The 18,979-nt window shown below is 48.3% G+C and overlaps 1 protein-coding gene across 1 annotated transcript; it reads right to left on the reverse strand.

Annotated features, from left to right (window-relative positions):
- Positions 1-13,170: 13,170 nt before the first annotated feature.
- On the reverse strand, positions 13,171-15,447 carry LOC121147257 (disintegrin and metalloproteinase domain-containing protein 21-like). The gene has a single exon (XM_040967075.1). It carries the CDS (start codon positions 15,445-15,447, stop codon positions 13,171-13,173), a length of 2,277 nt encoding a protein of 758 aa, XP_040823009.1.
- Positions 15,448-18,979: the final 3,532 nt, after the last annotated feature.

Here is an 18,979-nt window from a genome sequence, read left to right on the forward strand (position 1 = left end):
CATCTGCCTGGCAGACTGAGGCTTGACCCACTGGGACAACACCCCGCGCCACTCCACACCACCCGACTCTAGCCCCTGCCGGTTTCTTCAGCAGCTCCTTCACCAAGACCGGAGAAGGTTCCTGCCTCCCTGGTTTGCACAACATATGCCGTTGCGTGCTGTGAGAGTGGCCGTTACAGATGAGGAATCCAGGCATGTTGCTACTCTACCTGTCCTGGTGAGAAGAACCTCTGTGGAGAACAGACGTCAGCTGTTGGGGTGTCCTGTGGCAGGTGGCACATCAGCGGCGGCCGATGGTGTACAGCCGACTTTCAGGAGAAAGAGTCTTGAGTCCAGGATGATCCCTGGAGGAGGGTGAAGCACTCCCTGGTGAATGAGAGGGCAGCAGCATCTGGGAGGAGGCTATGGGGCCAAATTCCTGCCTCAAAAGCACATGACAGGGATGCCTGAGCCCTCAAGTGCTAGCTAGGGGTAGAAAGGGCAGCTTTGCGCACCCTCTCCTGTGCAGGGAGCACAGGCCCTGAAAGCCCTCTGTTGTGCAGGCCTTGGTGGCTCCCCAGCCACCGTCATACCTGCTGGGCAGCAGGACTGCATGTTCCAGGGTGCTCTCAGAGCAGCTAGGGCCTGGGACCTCTTATTCCAGATGGCTGGTGACCTCTGGTGCCTACTTTCCCATCCACCTGCTCCTGGCTTATGAGCCCCATGCCCAGACACCACCCACCTAGGCAGAGGAAGGCCGAGTGGAGTCGGCCTTCTTAAACTCCACTCCACACATGTAAAAATACATGAAGCCCTCTCCGCAGCCCATCCATCGGGAAGCTGCTCTGTTACAGCCGGCTGCTCCAGGAACATGGGACACAACAAGGGTCTGAGAGATTGAGGCACCAACTGGAGACCAGTGATGGTGGAAGTCTCTCTGAGGCCTCCCTTTCTTCCCTTCTCTCTTGACCTTTCAGCTGCTTCTTGTTTACTCTTTACCCTACACCCTCATTAGTGCATATTGGCTACAGCTGAGACCAGGTGCTTCTAGCCCCCAAGCCCACTCACTGAAGTGCTCGGCTTAACAAGTGCTAGTCAATTCCTTAGCTGACAACACTGCTCCACTTGCTAAAGAACGCACGGGCCTGCATCTCATGGTGCTCTGCGAGGAAGGGTGGTGGTGGTAAGGTTTCTGGTACCTCATCTGCCAAAGTTCAACGCTAGTCGGTTGCTGTGTAACTCCACCTACCACAGTGCCTGTGGGGACGCTGACATGGGGCCCTATCTCCCAGGGTTCTCTGGATGCCGTGACGTAGTACCTTGCTGTTAAAGGCACCCTGCCACTTCCTATCACAGAGACCCAGGCTGATACAAGGGCCCAAGTGCCCTCCTCCCCTACCGGGCCTTGGTATGTGGGTTGTTTGGCCTTGGATCCCTGATCTTCCTACGATTCGTGTCCAGGAACACTGTCCAGGACCCCCATCTAATGCTAGGATGGCTTGGGCTGGGCTGTCTGCAGCTCAGAAAGCCTGAGCCCAGCACAGGTAGAAAGGGCGGCTACGTGCGCCCTCCAGTGGACACCAGCAGTATCGGCAGGGAGCTGCACTGCAGGGAAAGCAGCCAGGATTTGAAAAAGCAGCCAAGCACTCCATCTGCCTGGGAGGCTGACGCTTGACACACTGAGACACCACCCCTCCCCATACCACACCACACCACTGCACACCAAACACAGGGCAGTTGTGAGGGCCTCCAGGAGGGCCTGGGGTGCACGGCCAAGGCAAGGGCCAGTGGGCAAGGGGTAACGAGTGTGTGAGTAGAGGGTAGGGATACGGGTGAGCACCTCCCCAAAGAGCCTCTCCAAAAGAAGGGTTCAGGGCAGAGTGCAGGAAGGGCTGCGGGGAAACAGTCCAGTGTGAGACCATCCAGGTCGTCTGAGGTCTTGGCCACTCCTTCAGGTGGGTGGCACCAGCGTTGCCACCCATTTCTTAATTAATTAGGAGACCACCAATGGGAAACATCGACCCCCTCTACACTCCCCAGACGAGTTGAGAAAAGGCCAGTCCCTTTGTTCTGTCTCCCATCTCCGGTCTATCACCCAAGCAGCTTCCCACCTCTGAAATCCAAACAGCCTTAGAATGGGAGAGCGCAGTTGGAGCTGCGCAGTTAGGAGATTTCTTTTTCCCTTAGAAGCTCCGATAGCCACAGGGAGTCTTTGAGGAATTCAGGGAACCTGCAGCCAGGTAGAAACCTTATCACCTTTGAAGCCAGAACCAACTATAGAAAAGGGAGGGGCAGTCTTGGAGTATGCTCATTCAGGAATTTAGTACCAAGGTTCTATTTGCATTCCTATTGTGATTCTTAACAGCCACCATTTGGGATGGGGGAAACTTCCAAATCAGCTAACCCAAGGTAATTTGAGAAACCTGCTGTTTTCCAGTTTGCTTTTTGTTTCCCAGTTTGTTTTGGGGCAAGCCTATTTTAAGGCCAGCTCCATACCTTGCCAACTTTCAGCCATATTGAGATCGTGCACATTTCTATGGGCTTTTATTTTGATCAGGCCCAGAAGAAAGTTCAAGCAATAAGCCTTGGCAGTCATGTTCCTTAGCTCCGGGGCTACTTTAGATTTTTCAGGAAAAAGGATCACGGTGGAGAAAGAAGTGGTTACCAAAGGTTCGGGAGCCTCCACAGGGGGTTGAGATAGTCAAGGACAGGTGGGGCGAGGCAGAGGTAATAGTGGTAGTCCCCAAGCTCGTGGATCCTGTCCCGGCGGACAGCAGGACCACTCCTGCGCACGGGGTCAGACTGGACTTGCCCCCAGCTCTGACATACACTTTGGGCATAGGCTAGACAAGGGAGAAGGGGGCAAGTCTCTCTCTAGCCTGTTCATTGTCTCTTTATTGCTCAGATGGGATCTCAACATTCGCGAGTGGACTCCCGAACTCCACTTGGTTGTATCCTTAAACATTGGGACATATTTGGTTCCCGGATCGTGAGCAAAAAGGACTTGATCTTTTTCTGCATGAAGGCTTGGCCCAAATACTCTCTTGCTAATGGTGAAACTTGGCCTCCCACAGGGAGTCTTAACTACCATACTATTTCAGAACTGGACAATTATTGTAGATGCTGGGGAAGGTGGGTAGGAATTTCATATATTCGAATGTTTCTCCATCTCTGGGATCACCTTAAGAATGGCAGAATAGAAAAAAAACCTAATTCAGACAACTGGGGAGGTGGCCATTTCTGATTCAAAGGAAGAAGGATTTTTGCAAGTGAATAAAGATTCTCCTCCTTCACTGAAGGAATCACCTGAAGGGATTCCATCAGCCCCTTCTCCACAGGGACCTGGTCTCTGCTTATCTCATCCGGAGGAGCCCTGCACCCCTTATCCACAGGCATCAAAGGAAAAGGCTTCTAGGTCTCATCCTCCAGTGAAAGGAGAAGCCATGCTTCCTCTTCAGGCTGTGGGGGTAGGAGAGTTTGGTGTACAGATTGGTTACAAGCCTTTCTCTCTTGGAGAACTCAAGGAAATAAAGAACGATTTGGGCAGTTACACCGACAACCCTGATCAATATGTACAAACTTTTGAATGACTCCAGTCGGTATATGACCTAGCTTGGAAGGACGTAATGTTAGTATTAGACGACACCCTAAACTCCTTAGAAAGAAAGAGGGTGCTGGAAAAAGCTCGTGAGGCTGGAAACAATTATTATGCATCTCAGGGGAAAAGCATCAGAGACAAGGCAAACATCCCCACTGGAGCAGAGGCAATCCCCACAAAGAATCCCAACTGGGACCCACAGGACGAAAGACACGAGTGGGAACGAAATCACTTCATTTATTGTATTTTGGAGGGATTAAGAAGGGCAAAGGTTAAGCCTTTGCACTATAGCCAGCTCACCACTGTCCATCAGGGGGAGAATGAGCCACCAGTGACCTTTCTAGAATGCCTCAAGGGGGGCAAGTGTGAAGTTCACCAATTTAGACCCAGATACAGTGGAGGGTGCAGCGATCCTCAAGGACAAGTTCCTTGTGTAGTCTTCCCCAGATATCAGGAGAAAGCTCCAAAAGCTTATGGCAGACCCTGACAAGTCCTCCTTGGACCGGTTGATCCAGGCAGCCAATGCTGTCTACTATTGTTAAACCCTGGGGGGGGGGGGTCTAACGGTTACAGACCCCGAGAGTCGCCACCCGAGAGCTCAAGAACCAGGTCAGAGGCTGCAAGAAGCAAGAGGATTTTATTGACATTCGCAAACGGGCCCCTACTCCAACAGGGAGAGAAGCCCTGAATTCTGGGGGTACAGGTCTTTTATAGGCACACACCACAAGCTTAACATACTTTTGTGGCAGGCCTTAAGTTTTATGGCCCATTCTATTGTCTACTCAGACCCCTTTCCCACAGCCCTGGCTTGTTACAGTTTTATGGCCCTGTTCTGACGCCGACCCAGGATTATCTGGGCCCATTTCTCAGGATAAGGAATTTGCTTGTCAGGAAACCGAAACCCAGACCCCCTTCCTACAGCCCGGGCCTGGTACTGCCTTCTTCTTGTCTCTTATCTCATCTTGCCAAGCACATATAGAAGCCATGAAAGCATTAACCCTTTCTTTCACTAGAATGGAGACTTAGAGAAGGAAAGGCAGAAGGACAGGCGCCACAGTGAGATGCTGGCCGCTGTGAGTGCATCCACCCCAGGGAAAAGGGCCAGGAGGTGCTGCTACAACTGTGGGAAGCCAGGACATTTTCAGAGGGAGTGCCCTCGAACCACAGGCCAGGAGTCTCCTCCAGGACCACCTGCAGAGGGGATCATTGGAAATTGTGCTGCCCACAGCTCCAGAGAAAGCAGGGGTCTGCTGACCAGGACCCCCAGTGATGGGTCCCAGGGACTCCTATCTAGGCTCCCACTGCCTGGGTTCATACTGAGGAGCTTCATGTCTCCCTGATGGTGGGCTCTCAAAAGGTCATTTTCTTGCTGGACAGGTGCGTGATTCTCTGCCTTGCCCTTCTCTCTTAGGCCGAGGTCCATTCAAAGTAACTGTATGAGACATCTCTGGCCGTGGGCTTGTACTTGGGGATATCTCCACTTCTACCACTCTGTTCCTGTTATTCCTCTGACAACCGTCCCTTTATTGGGAATGAGATATTGGTAAAGGTCCTTGCAGGCTCAGTCTTTGCCCTTGATGTACAAGGTCATTTTCCCTCCTGGGGTAGAAACTGACTCTATGGTCTAAGGTCAACCAGACCTGTCAACCAGATTCTATAGAACCAACCTGGGATGCTCTGGAGGATTTAAAGCTGTTTTTCAAAAAGGCACCTAACAGATCAGTGTTTTCCATATGCTCCCCCACATCTTGTCACCAGATACCATCATTGCAGCTAGCAGGATGAGGCCCTAACCAAGAACGTTATAGTGCAGGCTTATAGAATCAGGCCCTTTGTTGAGCAGGCTTGTCAACTTAAGGTCATCAGACAAAAGCCTAGGTCTAGCACAGTGCAGGGAACAGGAGCGGATTTTTCACTCCTGGACACAAGCCATTCTGATGGAGACATCCCAAAGGCATGGAAGGTCGATCAAGTGTGAGTCAAGTGTGCGGATCTCACCTTCGCCTCCTTCCTCTGTGGTCTTCAGTGCACACCTGGATGCCACAGGCTAGTCATAGGTATCCGCATTTCAGAACTCCCAGCACATGCTATTCTGACGAGTGTATCCAAGTGCGAAACCAGCATATACTTGAACTGGCAGGAGTCCCAGAACTAGCACGGCGCAGGAAATGGGAGGCTGAACAGGGATATTTCAGTCTTTGCCTCCTTAGATACTGGGATTCCTTTGAGCATCAGAACTTACCACACCACAGCCTGCCTGTATTAAATGGCCGACGCTGTGCAGATCCGAAGCCAGGAGCCTCTTCAGGGTCTCCCACACGGGTGCAGGTTCCCAAAGCTTTGGGCCATCCTCGACTGCTTTCCCAGGCCACAGGCAGGGAGCTGGAAGGGAAGTGGGGCTGCCGGGATTAGAACCGGCGCCCATATCGGATCCCGGGCGTGCAAGGTGAGGACCTTAACCACTGCGCCACCGCACCGGGCCCGATGCATGTTATTCATATAGCACTTTTTCTACACAGCATTGCTTAATCATGTACGCTAATTTTTTTAAAGATTTATTTTTTATTATTTTTTCATTGGAAAGGCGGATATACAGAGAGGAGAGACAGAGAGGAAGATCTTCCGTCTGATGATTCACTCCCCAAGTGAGTGCAACGAGCCGATACTATGCCGATCCAAAGCCAGGAGCCTCTTCCGGGTCTCCCACGCGGGTGCAGGGTCCCAAAGCTTTGGGCCGTCCTCGACTGCTTTCCCAGGCCACAGGCAGGGAGCTGGAAGGGAAGCGGAGCTGCCGGGATTAGAACCGGCGCCCATATGGGATCCCGGGCATGCAAGGCGAGGACCTTTAACCACTTGCGCCACCGCGCTGGGCCCGCTAAATTTTTTAAGTACAAGTTTTTATGTTAAGTTATGTTCTCTGTCTCATTAAGTTCTTATTGTTTAAAATGAACAAAGTGATGCTCTTGCTTTAAGGAGTATTTGGGTGACGGCATTATATCATTATAAGGTGAAAGTTTGCTGTTTTGTGTGTTAATGTCCCAGGTTGTCACTGCATGTCTTTTGGAATATTTTATAATGCTGAGGACACTGGTCTTTTGGAATATTTTATTTTACTATTATTAATTTTTTTGGAATATTTTATAATGCTGAGGACACTGGTCTTTTGGAATATTTTGTTTTATTTTATCATTATTTTTTTTTTGGAATATTTTATAATGCTGAGGACACAGGAATACAAGAAAACTGGGATACAGGCCTTCGGTTTAACGGCTAGATTTCACAATATTGACCGATTTCGAGGTCTTTTGCTGTGATAAATGTTTAGCTGACTGATCTCATCTGCAAATCCATCGCAACTTTTTGGAACTTGAAATTCAAAGAAAGTACTAGGCTTTTGTAAATCTTGAGGGGTTTTTTGGGGGACATTTTAAAAAAAGGGGGTGAAGTATTTTTTTTAAAACATTTATTTTTATTATTTTTTCATTGGAAAGGCGGATATACAGAGAGGAGAGACAGAGAGGAAGATCTTCCGTCCGATGATTCACTCCCCAAGTGAGCGCAACGGCTGATGCTATGCCGATCCAAAGCCAGGAGCCTCTTCCGGGTCTCCCACGCGGGTGCAGGTTCCCAAAGCTTTGGGCCGTCCTCGACTGCTTTCCTGGGCCACAGGCAGGGAGCTGGAAGGGAAGCGGAGCTGCTGGGATTAGAACCGGCGCCCATATGGGATCCTGGGCATGCAAGGCGAGGACCTTTAACCACTTGCGCCACCGCGCTGGGCCCTAAAAAAAAAGGGGGGAGTGATGTTTTTATTGTAATTTTGGTATAGAATTGAACTGTAACACACTGTTAGATTATTTCAAGGTATAAGTTAAATTAATGTGATATTCATTGTCTACAAAGTGCATATATTAATGTAATTCTTGTGTTTTTGGCTAGTTATCAAATCTCTCACTGCCTTTAATGTGTCAAGGTTTTGTATTTGTTTTAAAGATATTTGAGTGATGTTCTACATCAATAACCAATTGTAATGTATAATGCGTCATGCTAACTTCAACAGCATTTAAGTATTCAAAGGTTTCAAATCCTAGGGCTTCCCTTGGTATTCTTACGAGGCCTCAAGAATGCCAACAGATCTATCTCCCATTTTGTGGAGACAGTTGACCAGGCTATTGGATTATATTAAGATTATTGCCAAATGCAAAATGGAGTAAAATTTTATTGTGTCAAAATATTGTATGCTTCCATGGAATTGTGAAGGTTTAAATTTTAGTTTACATGCTTTTAATGATTTAGCTCTAAAGTTGTATCTGGTTGTTAACTATGTATTCTTAGGATGCCTATATTACTGGGAAGACTGAATTTTGCATTTTTAGATTGATGGAGGGATTTCATAGCGGTGATCAAGGTTTTTCACTGAGTTTCTTGGATCAAGACTATTGATTTAATATCATTTCATTTACAGGTTTCTGGTGAACACTACTACTAAACTTGGTTGAGAATAATATTTTAAGTCTCCAAAAGTGTGTGTGTCTGTGTGTGTGTGCACGCATACATGTGTGTCTTACCATTTTGTGTTTTGCAAAAGTTGTTTAAAATTGTTATCATGTGTTGCTGTTTGTTTATCAACAAGAGCAGGCTGCCTTGGGACTATGGCAACCTGCAGCCACTCCCCAGAACTTTCTGATAGAATTGTAAAAGTATCTACATGATTTTAAACTGTTACTAAATCTAATTTACTTTGTCCAACAAAATATGTTTTAAAAGCAGAGGGGGGAATATGCTACCCCTGTGCGTGCATTAATTTGGTCTTATTCCCCTTAAATTTTCTTCAGATTTTGCCTTCTAGTGAGCAGCAGCTCTGCGTTACTGGAGGCAGTTTGCAGGCCCAACGCAGATGTCTTTGGTTCGATGGACGGACCTAGCCACTCACAAGTGTAGAGGTCCTGACACCTTGCTAACTGTGGGAAGCGGATATGCTTATTTTCCCAGAAACTGAGCTGCAGCCTGTGTGGATGCCTACTCGTAATGTAAAGTCCAGGACTCCATTCACTGGAGGAAGCGCCTGCAGTAAGACAGCTTCACGACCTCTTCCTGAAAGATCCATCACCATCAAGGAAATATTGGAGGAGGTGGACAGACCCCTCCCAATACCAGGTGACATGAGGGGTTCTAAGGGATTCGTGCATCAAGCACAACTGTCCCTGACCTCGTGATGTATTTGATAATACAACTGAATAATTGATACTGTGGAACACTAATAATCTATGGGAAAGGTTATGCTCTTATCCTTAGAATTTCCTGATAGATCCTCAAAACTGTGGTTTCCCTATGGCTCATCTGACCTTGGAAGTGCAGCAACTCCCTTCAACGCAATGCTGCCCCTGGAGAAGATGGAAGCCCCAGTGGAACTGCCTCTAAGAACTGAAAACTAAAATGGTTTAATATTCCTCTCGTTCCACTGCAGGTCAGGAGTGCAGAGAAATTCTCCACCTTCTTAGGATGTTTGAGGAAGACTTTAAGTGTAACTTATTATTCAAAGATAATAAATTCTTAACTGCCTTAGACATTAGAAAAGCCATATTAATTTGTGGTGGGATCCAAGGACGACTCTGACACTCTCTTACAGGAGGTTGTGTGTACAGAGCAGGAAGGGATCTCAAAGCGGAGCAGGAGGATAAGAGGAGCTCTCTATCCTAGTCCCAGAGACCCTCGGAGGTCTCCCATGTGCTTTCACTACAGAAGCAGTGGATGCCTGCCTCATCAAGGAGGACCATATCCCGACTGCCAAGGGCATTACAAGGAAGGTGAGTGCCCTTGGAGGCCAAGAACTCTGAGGTCAGTCCTTTCCTAGTGAATTTCCCACACGGGATTGAAGCAGCCCAGTTCCCTCGTGATAGGGTCTGGTGACATCGGAACTTCAGCCAGGAGCCCCGGGTGGCACTCAGAGACGACTGGACTCAGAGGAGAAGCTTGCTCTAGTTCTTACCTAGCTCCAGCCTTGGCTCCCAGCCCTCTCTTACACCGACCATCAGGGTTGCTTGTGAGCCCCAAAATTATTTTAGGTACTAGAGACTAACAAAGGTCAGCTAACTGATAATCATTCAACTTATACTGTACTGATCAGGACTCTTATTTGGCTTTTCAGGTAGACAGAGAGAGACAGGGATATAGAACATTTGGAACAGTCAGAACAAAGGCCAATTAACCTACAGTCACTCAGCCTGTACTTACTGGTCAGGCTCCCTATTTGCTTTTTATGGACTTTATTAGGTTAGGATATAGAGTTAAATTCTTCCTCATTCACTAAGTTGTTGGAGATTTCCCTGCTCACCTACCTAACACTTTTCTATGATCTGGTAGAATTATAAGACTGTTTTGATTCTCCTAAATGCATAGAAATCTGTAAAATCACACTTCAATTATATAAATGGCAAGGCTTAAATTGTAAATTGAGATTCTCCCCAAAACTTTCATCAACTCTTAATACTAACTGTATAGAAACTATGATGTTAAGTTTATACTCAGCTATTCCATATGATGGATGTTAACTGTTCACTGTCCCTGTGCAACTCTGATTTAGGTTAAATTCAAAAACATGTTAGCTCGGGAGAAATTATAGCTGTTATTTTTCTACCTTTTACCAAGGACCCCTAGATGCATCTCCTGGAGAATACCTGGCTGCTGTGACCCCCTCTCCGACCCCTTTCTCAGCTTGAAGAAGCCAGAGTGATCTTCGGCCCCTATCCCTGATATGCAGCCAATGGTCATCCTCTGGGTAAGAAAGGATGTTGAGGAGCTAGATGATAGGCAGTTAGGGTGTGTGGTCCCTGGTGAAGTCATCTTTGTATAATATATATAACATTGTTTCTCCCCATTCTTCTGCTCTTCCAAGAGCATGTTCCCCCGGCTACAACTTTCAGGCCTACTTTTATAAAACACAGAAGGGGGATGTGTAGGAGGACATTGTGACCCTGGAAGATCAGCCAGCCCAGGTTTGCAGTTCATTGGAGAGTATTTGCATGACAACAACCAAATGACTACCTTTCGTATAAACAGCATGTAAATGAGAACACCTGGTGTAATATACAAAACAAAAGGAATTCCAATCAAGAGAGGGACACAGTACAGACTATCAGTGTGTAAAGTCTGAGGTGCCTAATAAACTTCGGCTTTTGACCACCAGTTAGGGTCCACGCGTGTTATTATCGGCTCCATGAACCAAGTCCATCGCTGTGGGACAGCGACAGTCCAGGACCCCCACCTGACGCTGGGGCGGCTGGGGGCTGGGCTGTCTAGCACTCAGAAGGCCTGAGCCAACCCGGGATACAAAGGGCAGCTTTGCGCGCCCTCAAGTGGCCAATAGCACTCACTGCAGGAGGCTCCTCCAGGCATCTCCTGCCAGATCAAGGGAAGCAGATCCAGCTCAGAGAGGCGTTCTATCTCAAGACCCTCTTTACAGAGGTTGCAAATGAGTCCCATGAAAGAAGCCTTACACACGCCGTTGGGGTTTGCATTCGCACGGAAAAAAGCAGTCTAGAGCCACAGCACAGCACAGCACACAGCACACTCCCTCCCAGGAGCCCAGCAGCTTTCTGTCTCTTCCTGCCTGCCTACCTGCCAGCCTAACTCTAACCCTAACCCTAACTCTCTAAACCTCTAACCCTAACTCCTAAAGCCTAAACCCTAAACCCTAAGCCTAAGCCTAACCCTAACCCTAACCCCTAACCCTAACCCTCTAACCCTCTAACCCTCTAACCTTCTAACCTTCTAACCCTAACCCTAACCCTGACCTCAACCCCTAACCCTAACCTCTTGGAGCCTTCTTTTTGAGATTTGATGGAGTGTTCACCCACTGTCCAATTGTCTTCCTGCTCTTCTGTTCTTGTCAGAATATGAGTTCCCATGAATGCTAAGGAAGAATTTTCCTCCCAGTGCTCTCTTGGGTGTCCTCTCAGCAACAAGGAGTCTTCTATTTTCCAGTAGATCACATAACATTTCATGCTGAATTCGTCTGCCTCTCTTGTATGAACCCTCTCCCCTTTTGGTCATGCTGTACACAAGCCCTGAGACAGTTTTATGGGTTTTTTTTTTCACTTAACATCTCTGCTGTCCGGGGACTCCCCTAGTGGGATGCTCTTTTGTACCCTTGCCCTTTGTCCACTTTACCCAATGTGGTAGTTGTGGGGTAAGTCTATTCTCTGAAAGCAGTTCAGAAGACTATGCCTTTCTTTGCCCTTTCCCATGACCTGCTAATGATGTCAGACACAGGATGCTGCTCCCAGGTGTGAAGAGGACACAGGCCCCACAGGAAAGGCCTCCCAGGACCCTGGATCCACAGAGCAGTCATGACAATAACTCTGAGAAAGATATGGAAGTATGTGTGATGGAGCCCCTGGACGTCAGGGTGTGAGCTAGTCAACCCCTAGAGAACAACAGAGTCTCACTGGTGATGCAAACAGCAAACCAGTTTATTGTGCCAGCATACAGGGGTCAGACCGCACTTGGGGCACACAGGCCAGCCAAGTGGGGGAGATCAGACCTGGAAGAGCCCAAGACAGAAGCTTATATAGGCCCTTTTGGGCTGGGAAATACATCAAAAGTAACAACCTTAGACATGTTAATTTTTATGGCCTTCAGGCACAGGGAGCCTGTTCTGTTCCCATACCCATTATCTGTATGGCTCATCCCATTCTTACACCCTTATCTTCCTCCTGTTCCTGCGACCAGAGAAGAATTGCGCCCTTGCCCCCACTGCAGCTGGGTTCACAAAGTTTCAGGACAGCAAAGAACAGATTTATCAATAAAGCGGAATCCTCCCAAAGTCCAGGTGCATCCTGGCCTAGCAAAGTAGCAGTTTTTCAGCACAAAGGAATCTCACACTGCCCAACAATAACATTTTACCCACACCCTAATACTGCCCAGGCCAGGGCAATTGTGGCAATCAAGCATGCCTGCAGGCTGCCCTGAGGAATATGGGTCCCAAGTTGGCACAGCTTTTGTCTATTACAGGAGGTGGTGCCTGAGTCCCTATCCTTTGCCCCAGTGCTCAACCACTCCTGTGCAGAATGGTGCAGTGGCATGGGATTAATCCCGCACGTCCCTAAGTTAATTCTGGTTTAGGAAAGAAGAGCAGGGAAATGCAGAGCTTGGGGACACTATCCTAGGAAAATGTCATGAAAGTGTCCTCCTAGGACTTACAGTTTCATTAATCCTGGGACTATCCACTCAGGACTCTCTCCTGATACATCTTACCCAGACTTCCACCTCTCCACAGATAGGCTCTTGTGGACTCCTGACAGCTAATGAAAGGGTGCAGGAGACAAGAATGTAAGGTCTTGGAAATTTATTTCAGGTGAACACCAGCATCCACAAGTGAGAGCTGGTGACAGAAGCCAAGATGTCCTGTGTCCTCCAGAGTGTAACAAAGGACCCCTGTGTGTCCTGTAGACTTAAGAGTATGTTTCTGAGCTTTGTATTTTCTTCCACTGTTTTTCACAGATGTTCCCATTACAGTCTCCATAGTTGCATAGGAGTCTGGAAGTTGACTGATGTTTTGTTCTGACTTATGAAATATTTATTTCTAGACATTGGGACTAATCTTGAGGTTTTGGCTCAGGAAGTGTATCCTTTACTTCTGACTTGGGAAGTTCTTCTTCTGGCTTGGGAAGTTCTGCTTCTTCTGGCTTGGGAAGTTCTGCTTCTTTTACAACTGTAGTCTTAATAAGTCTTACATTTGTGGCTACCCCAAAGAGCAGTGCCCAAATGACAAAATACAGACGACCAAGGATCACTCTCCAATAGAAAACAGGTTCTAGGTTGCTACTTATTAAACGCTGTCTTCTTGGAGGGGGCCCACTGTCTGAACTGCCACCAGCACCAGCTTTTAGGCACTGTGGAGGTTCCCAGCCAAATCGGCAATGGCAGTTCTTCCTATTATTGCACATTCCTCTAAAATTGCACTTCTGAGGTGAACAGTCATAATGAAAGAGAGCTGACCGGGCACTGCATTGACGTTGCAGACAGTAACGCCTTATCCCACAGGGAGTGCCCTCTCTCACCTGTCCACGGTCCTTCAATCCCATAGCACGGTGTTCATCCAACCCAAAGCAGGTTTTGTAACCATACACAGACTGATGGAATGACTCATGCTCACGCAGATATGGAATGTGGGAGATGTTTGTGCACTGCAGTCTTCCACACAGCTTGTTGTCTCCATCACAAATATAGTAAAATTGTCTGTGAGGCAATCTACCACAATTTCCAAACCGGAAGCGTTGACCATTGATATCATAGCAGTCCTCTGGAGCATTCATAGCACCACTACCAAAGATTTCTTTGCAGTGCACATTGCGATCAGAGCAATTTCCTTTGTAGCAGAAGCCTTCTTCAGTGCATGGGGTTCCATCTTGCAAATGAAAGTTACCCGGACATGCGTAGGAGGACCCAGAGCAGTACTCTGGAAGGTCACATATGTTCATGACAGGTCTGCACATGGTCCCGCTGGGGGAGTAGGTGCAATTTGTGCAGCATTGTTGTTTATCACAAATGCTCCCAGGGGTGTACCGACAGTTGTTTTGACAACATTCATTGGAATAACACTGCTTGAAGGAGCCACAGTCACAGTCCTCCTGTGCATCCACTATGGAGTTTCCACAACGGTCCTGTATCAGGGTTTTGTTCAAGTATAGTATAGTTGGCAAATAATAGCAGGCAAATGTTCTGTCATTCAGAGCAGAATCTTGTAAACTTACAAAGGAACAGTTACTGAAGGAATCTGTCAATTCGGGTAATTGCTGCATCAAGCAGGTTGCCCTTCGCTGACACGTGCAGTAAGGCCCATCGTATTTCATTCCTAACATTCTTCCATGTTGGTGTGCACATACTATGGCCATCAAGAAATAATGCCTGCCTCGGACAGAAGCAAAGACCAAGCTGGTCAAGAGACAAGCAGTATTTAGCTCAGGTACAACCTCAGATTCATGTGGTGTACTTTTTCTAAGTACTGTGGATGTAGAAAGACTAAATGGGGCATAAAAAGAATCTCTATAATAAAGGTGAAAATCACTCCCAGGAACCCGAAAATCATTTGTAGGAACTGGGTCTTGCCTGTCATATACTGTTATGATAGCAATATAGTATCTAAAGGCAACACTTCTGAGAAAACTGTCCACTATGCTAAATGTATTTATTCCAAATTCAACACATTTGGAAATATTACCAAAATCTTGGAACAATTCATTGGTAAATTGAATTTGACCTTTAAGCTGGGCATGATGATACAGATAGTTGAAACTAGAAATCCTAGAGGTCATGCTGTCATTTACCTCATGGAAGAATGGGACAAAATCCTTCTTGTGTTGCAGTTTGTAGGTGGGGCCTGTGGCACTGCGGTCAGCCACTATCTGAGAAACAACATGTTCAAACCTTTGGGAATTCTGGAGGGGTTTGATTTCATAGACCAGATCATCCAGTTTCATGATGCCTTCCAGGCCCCCATGGCACGTGTTAACTGTGATCGTAGACAGTGGAATGTCCTCCAGGTAGCCCATGTAGTAACAGTCCGTAGGAATGTAGGGGTAGTCCATCTGCAAGGCTCCTTGGTCATCCTGGGTTGTCATTAGTATATTTTTGGACCAAAGGAGTTTTTTGCTCTGCACGTGGATGATGTGTCTTTGGCCCCCAAAATGCAGGTTGTAGGAGAGCCAGCCTGTCCACGTAACACCTTTGCCCTTGTGCATCTCCTTCCTAGGAATCACCACCTCAGACGAGATGTAGTGCCACATGGGGCGGCCAGGAAAACACTGGCCTGTATCAGCAAGTTCCAGGAGGCCAAGCAGGAAGAGGGTGACCCACCTCTCTGCCAGCATCATTACCTGGCTGTGAAAATGTATTTAAGGAGCTGGGTTAGAAGAATAAACCTGAGAAACCCAGGGCTGAACCATCTGCTGTAGCCTCTTCTTGGTCAAGATGGACACAGAGGACAGATGGGCACCACAGTCTCCCTGTAGCTTGGGGAGGATTGGGTAACAGAACAGGGAGTGGCATGGGTGGGTCTGGACATTGTGTCATCTAGGCTTGTGAGGTCTGGGGTCAAAGGGCATGTTGTGCTCCCCTGGCTGGGGCAGGTGAAGTAGAGTTTCCCATATTCAGACAGAACAGAACACAGAATAAATCTGAACATTTCTAAGAGACACAAATTTAACTGAAGAAAGAACCAGAAAAAAATAGAAGGGAACAGACTGCCATGCACTTTTTTTCTTTGTATTCTTTTTAAAAATTATTTTATTATTTTTGATGATTTTTACGTAGTTGATTAGGGTGATATGGGTGAAGGGTCACAGGGAGGTGGGTGAGACCATTATTGCCAGATTCTTTTTTTTTTCCTTCCTGTATCTGGGAAAAGGGGGGAGATAAGGGGAGAAGCCACACTCAGCCTCCCAAATACCTCTGTACTCTGCAATGGAGGACAGCCACCCAACACCACCCCCAGGGTCCCCTATGTGTGGCATGCTCTAAGAGTCCTGCTCAAGAGGTTTTGCTAGTTCAACGATTCTGAATTACTGCTGATATCACTACTCCAAGCACAGTGAAATCTCTCCAGAATTTTGGTTGATGCGGTACACCTTAGAATCTTTGCCCCGATTTTCACTAGCAACATTTGGCTGGGGTAATTGATCAATTTGTTCTGTACTCTGTCCTCTGTTATGATACCAGGTGTCCTCTGCAGGCTCCAATGTACTGTCATATCTTCGATGTGCACCTGGATATGCAGTCCACTGCTCCATCTGAGCCACTGAGGAGGCCTAGTTCAGACACATGCACTCCACGGTCAGACCATGGAACTTGCAATTCTCTCCATGGTTGGGGTTCTGAGTCCAGCAATTAAGTTAGGGGGAGCCAAATAGAAACTTCATTTGAGATGATCCCAGATCTGATTCTTGTGTGTGTTTGCAAATACAGGGTCTGGCACAGTCCATTGCCCCAATCAGTTTATGTGCATGCTGGTGGTTGCAATTGCTGAGTCAGCTCTGTATCCAGCCCCGTCGTCTACACAAACCAATGGGTGTTGCAGCCCAGCCTGATCCTGCCCATCACACACTTGACTCTCACACAAACCAGTGGGAGCTGCAGCCTAGTCAGAGCAACCTGCAATAATTCCCACCAGGCCTGCCCCTGCCCTGTTCTTATACTTGCCAGTATGTACAGCAGACTGGTCTAGTCTGTCCCACATCTCATTCAGCTCTCATACATGTCAATGGGCATTGAAGCCTAGTTCAACCAAACCAGCCCCATTATCCAAATCACACACATGCTGGTGGGTATCACTCTCTGTCTAGTCATGCCTGTCCTAGTCCTAGTTCTCATGCTCACCAGTAGAGGTGGCAACCCAAGAGGGAGGTGCCCACTGTTTCCCTACTAGGCCCACTCCCACTCCAAGATCATGCACTCTCCAGGTGGTTCCACAGTTTAGCTTGACGGAATTTGTCCCCCACGCCAGCATCTGCCAGTTGATGCTGCAGGAAAGGCCAACCAACTCTGGCTTATGCATGCACCAGTCGGAAACACTCAATTCAGCCTGGCTTTCCCCTGATTCAGCTCACATGGGGCCAACAGATGTTATAGCCTGGTCTGCCCCCATTCCAACTCACACTCACCAGTGGGAGTGGTGGTCTAGCAGGGGAGCCCCACACAGTCTTCCCACCAGGTTTACCTACTCCCTGCCAGGGTCTCACGTGTACAGTGGCCCAGTCTACGTGGCCCACCTCACCTCAACATTTGCCAGTGGGTGCTGTAGCCTGGCTGGACCTGGCCTACCCCAAATTCTAGCTCATGCTGGTGGGGGCTACAGCCCAGCCCATTCCAGCTGGCCCCCAGTCCCAACCCTCATATGACCTGGCTTGTGTTATGACCCAACCTAGCCTGACCCACACTCCATTCTGGTCCTTGGATTCACCAACAGTTGATATGAACTGTCCCAACCTGGTTCACCCTCAACCTGAGCCAAATGTATGCTGGCCTGGTCTGGACTGCTCCCTATTGTGGTTCTTATGCTCATCTGCAAAGACTATGTCCTAATAGAGTTCCCCAAGCTTCTCTATCAAAATCTCTCCCAGTGCTAGCTCTCATGCCTATTGGTGGGCCCATGGGCCAGCCCTACTTGGTCTACTTCTTGTTCTAGCCAGAACAGTGGCCTTTCCTGATTTGCCTTCACCCATTCTGGCTTTTACTGTTGGGTGTTACAGCCCAGCTAAGCCTGGTTGACACCCAGACACAGCTCACACCTGACTCAGCAGGGGCAGAGACCTCAGTCAATCCTACACCTACCATGGTTCTCACAAGCAGCAGTGGGTGCTGGAGTCTAGCAGTCTGGTGCACTCCAGACCCAGTCCACACTTGTGCTGAGGGACACTGCAGCCATGTCCAGACCAGATTGCAGTGCCCACTCCAGCCCTTGTATTCACCATTGGGAACCACAACCCGGCGAGGGTGCCCCCTTGCTCCCTAACCAGGCCTGTTCCCAGCCATAGTTCTTGTGCATGCCAATAGTTGATCTGATCCAGCTTGGCATAGTCCCTCACCTATCTTGACCTTTGGATGCTGTAGCCTGCCCTGACCCAGCCTGCCCCCAGTCCCAACTTTCACTGGTGGGTGCTGCAACATGTCCCCGCTCAGTCTGCTTTCATTCTTGGCTCATGCAAACTGGTAGGTGTGACAGCCTAGCCTTGCATGACCCTAACTCCAGCCTGGTTTCTTCACTTGCTGCTTATCTAGGGTTTGCTTGACTCTGCCTGATCTGCCCCATTCCAAAACCGACCCTCAAATTTGCAAACAGTTGGAGATATCTTGCCTTGCCTGCCTGACCCCTAGGCATGGACTAGGTGCTCACCAGCAGGAGCTATGACCAACTAGGGGAGTTTCCCAAGTTCCACCACTTGGCCCACTCCCAGACCCAGATCTCATGCATGCCAGTGGGTACTAGGCCCTTCCTTGGCTAAGCCTGACCCTCTGTCTTGGCCTTGTGTGAACCAGCGACTGTTGCTGCCTGACCCACCTCACACCCTGCTTTAGGATGCACATGCAGGTACTGAAGCCTATACCAGCCCAGTCTATTTTCAGTCACTGTATCTGTGAGTGTTGGCAGGTTCCATGGTCATACCTAACTAAGCCCATCACCACCCCAACTCTTGAGCTAACCAGTAGGACTTGTATTTCCATAGGGTTTGGCCCACATATTCCCTACAGAATCTGCCCCTGGACCTGGTGCCATTGGTGCTCTGGCAGAACACAAACTTGGGAGATTCAGATGCCCATGCCTCTGGCTGGACTTATCTAGACTCCACCAACCAACATGGTGGCAATTGGCGGAATCATGGTCCTGAGCATGCTCAGAGCCATCTGAGA

Source organism: Ochotona curzoniae, unplaced genomic scaffold, assembly GCF_017591425.1.
Source record: "Ochotona curzoniae isolate NIBS_2020 unplaced genomic scaffold, NIBS_Ocur_1.0 scaffold_4506, whole genome shotgun sequence".
NCBI classification, from domain to species: domain Eukaryota; kingdom Metazoa; phylum Chordata; class Mammalia; order Lagomorpha; family Ochotonidae; genus Ochotona; species Ochotona curzoniae.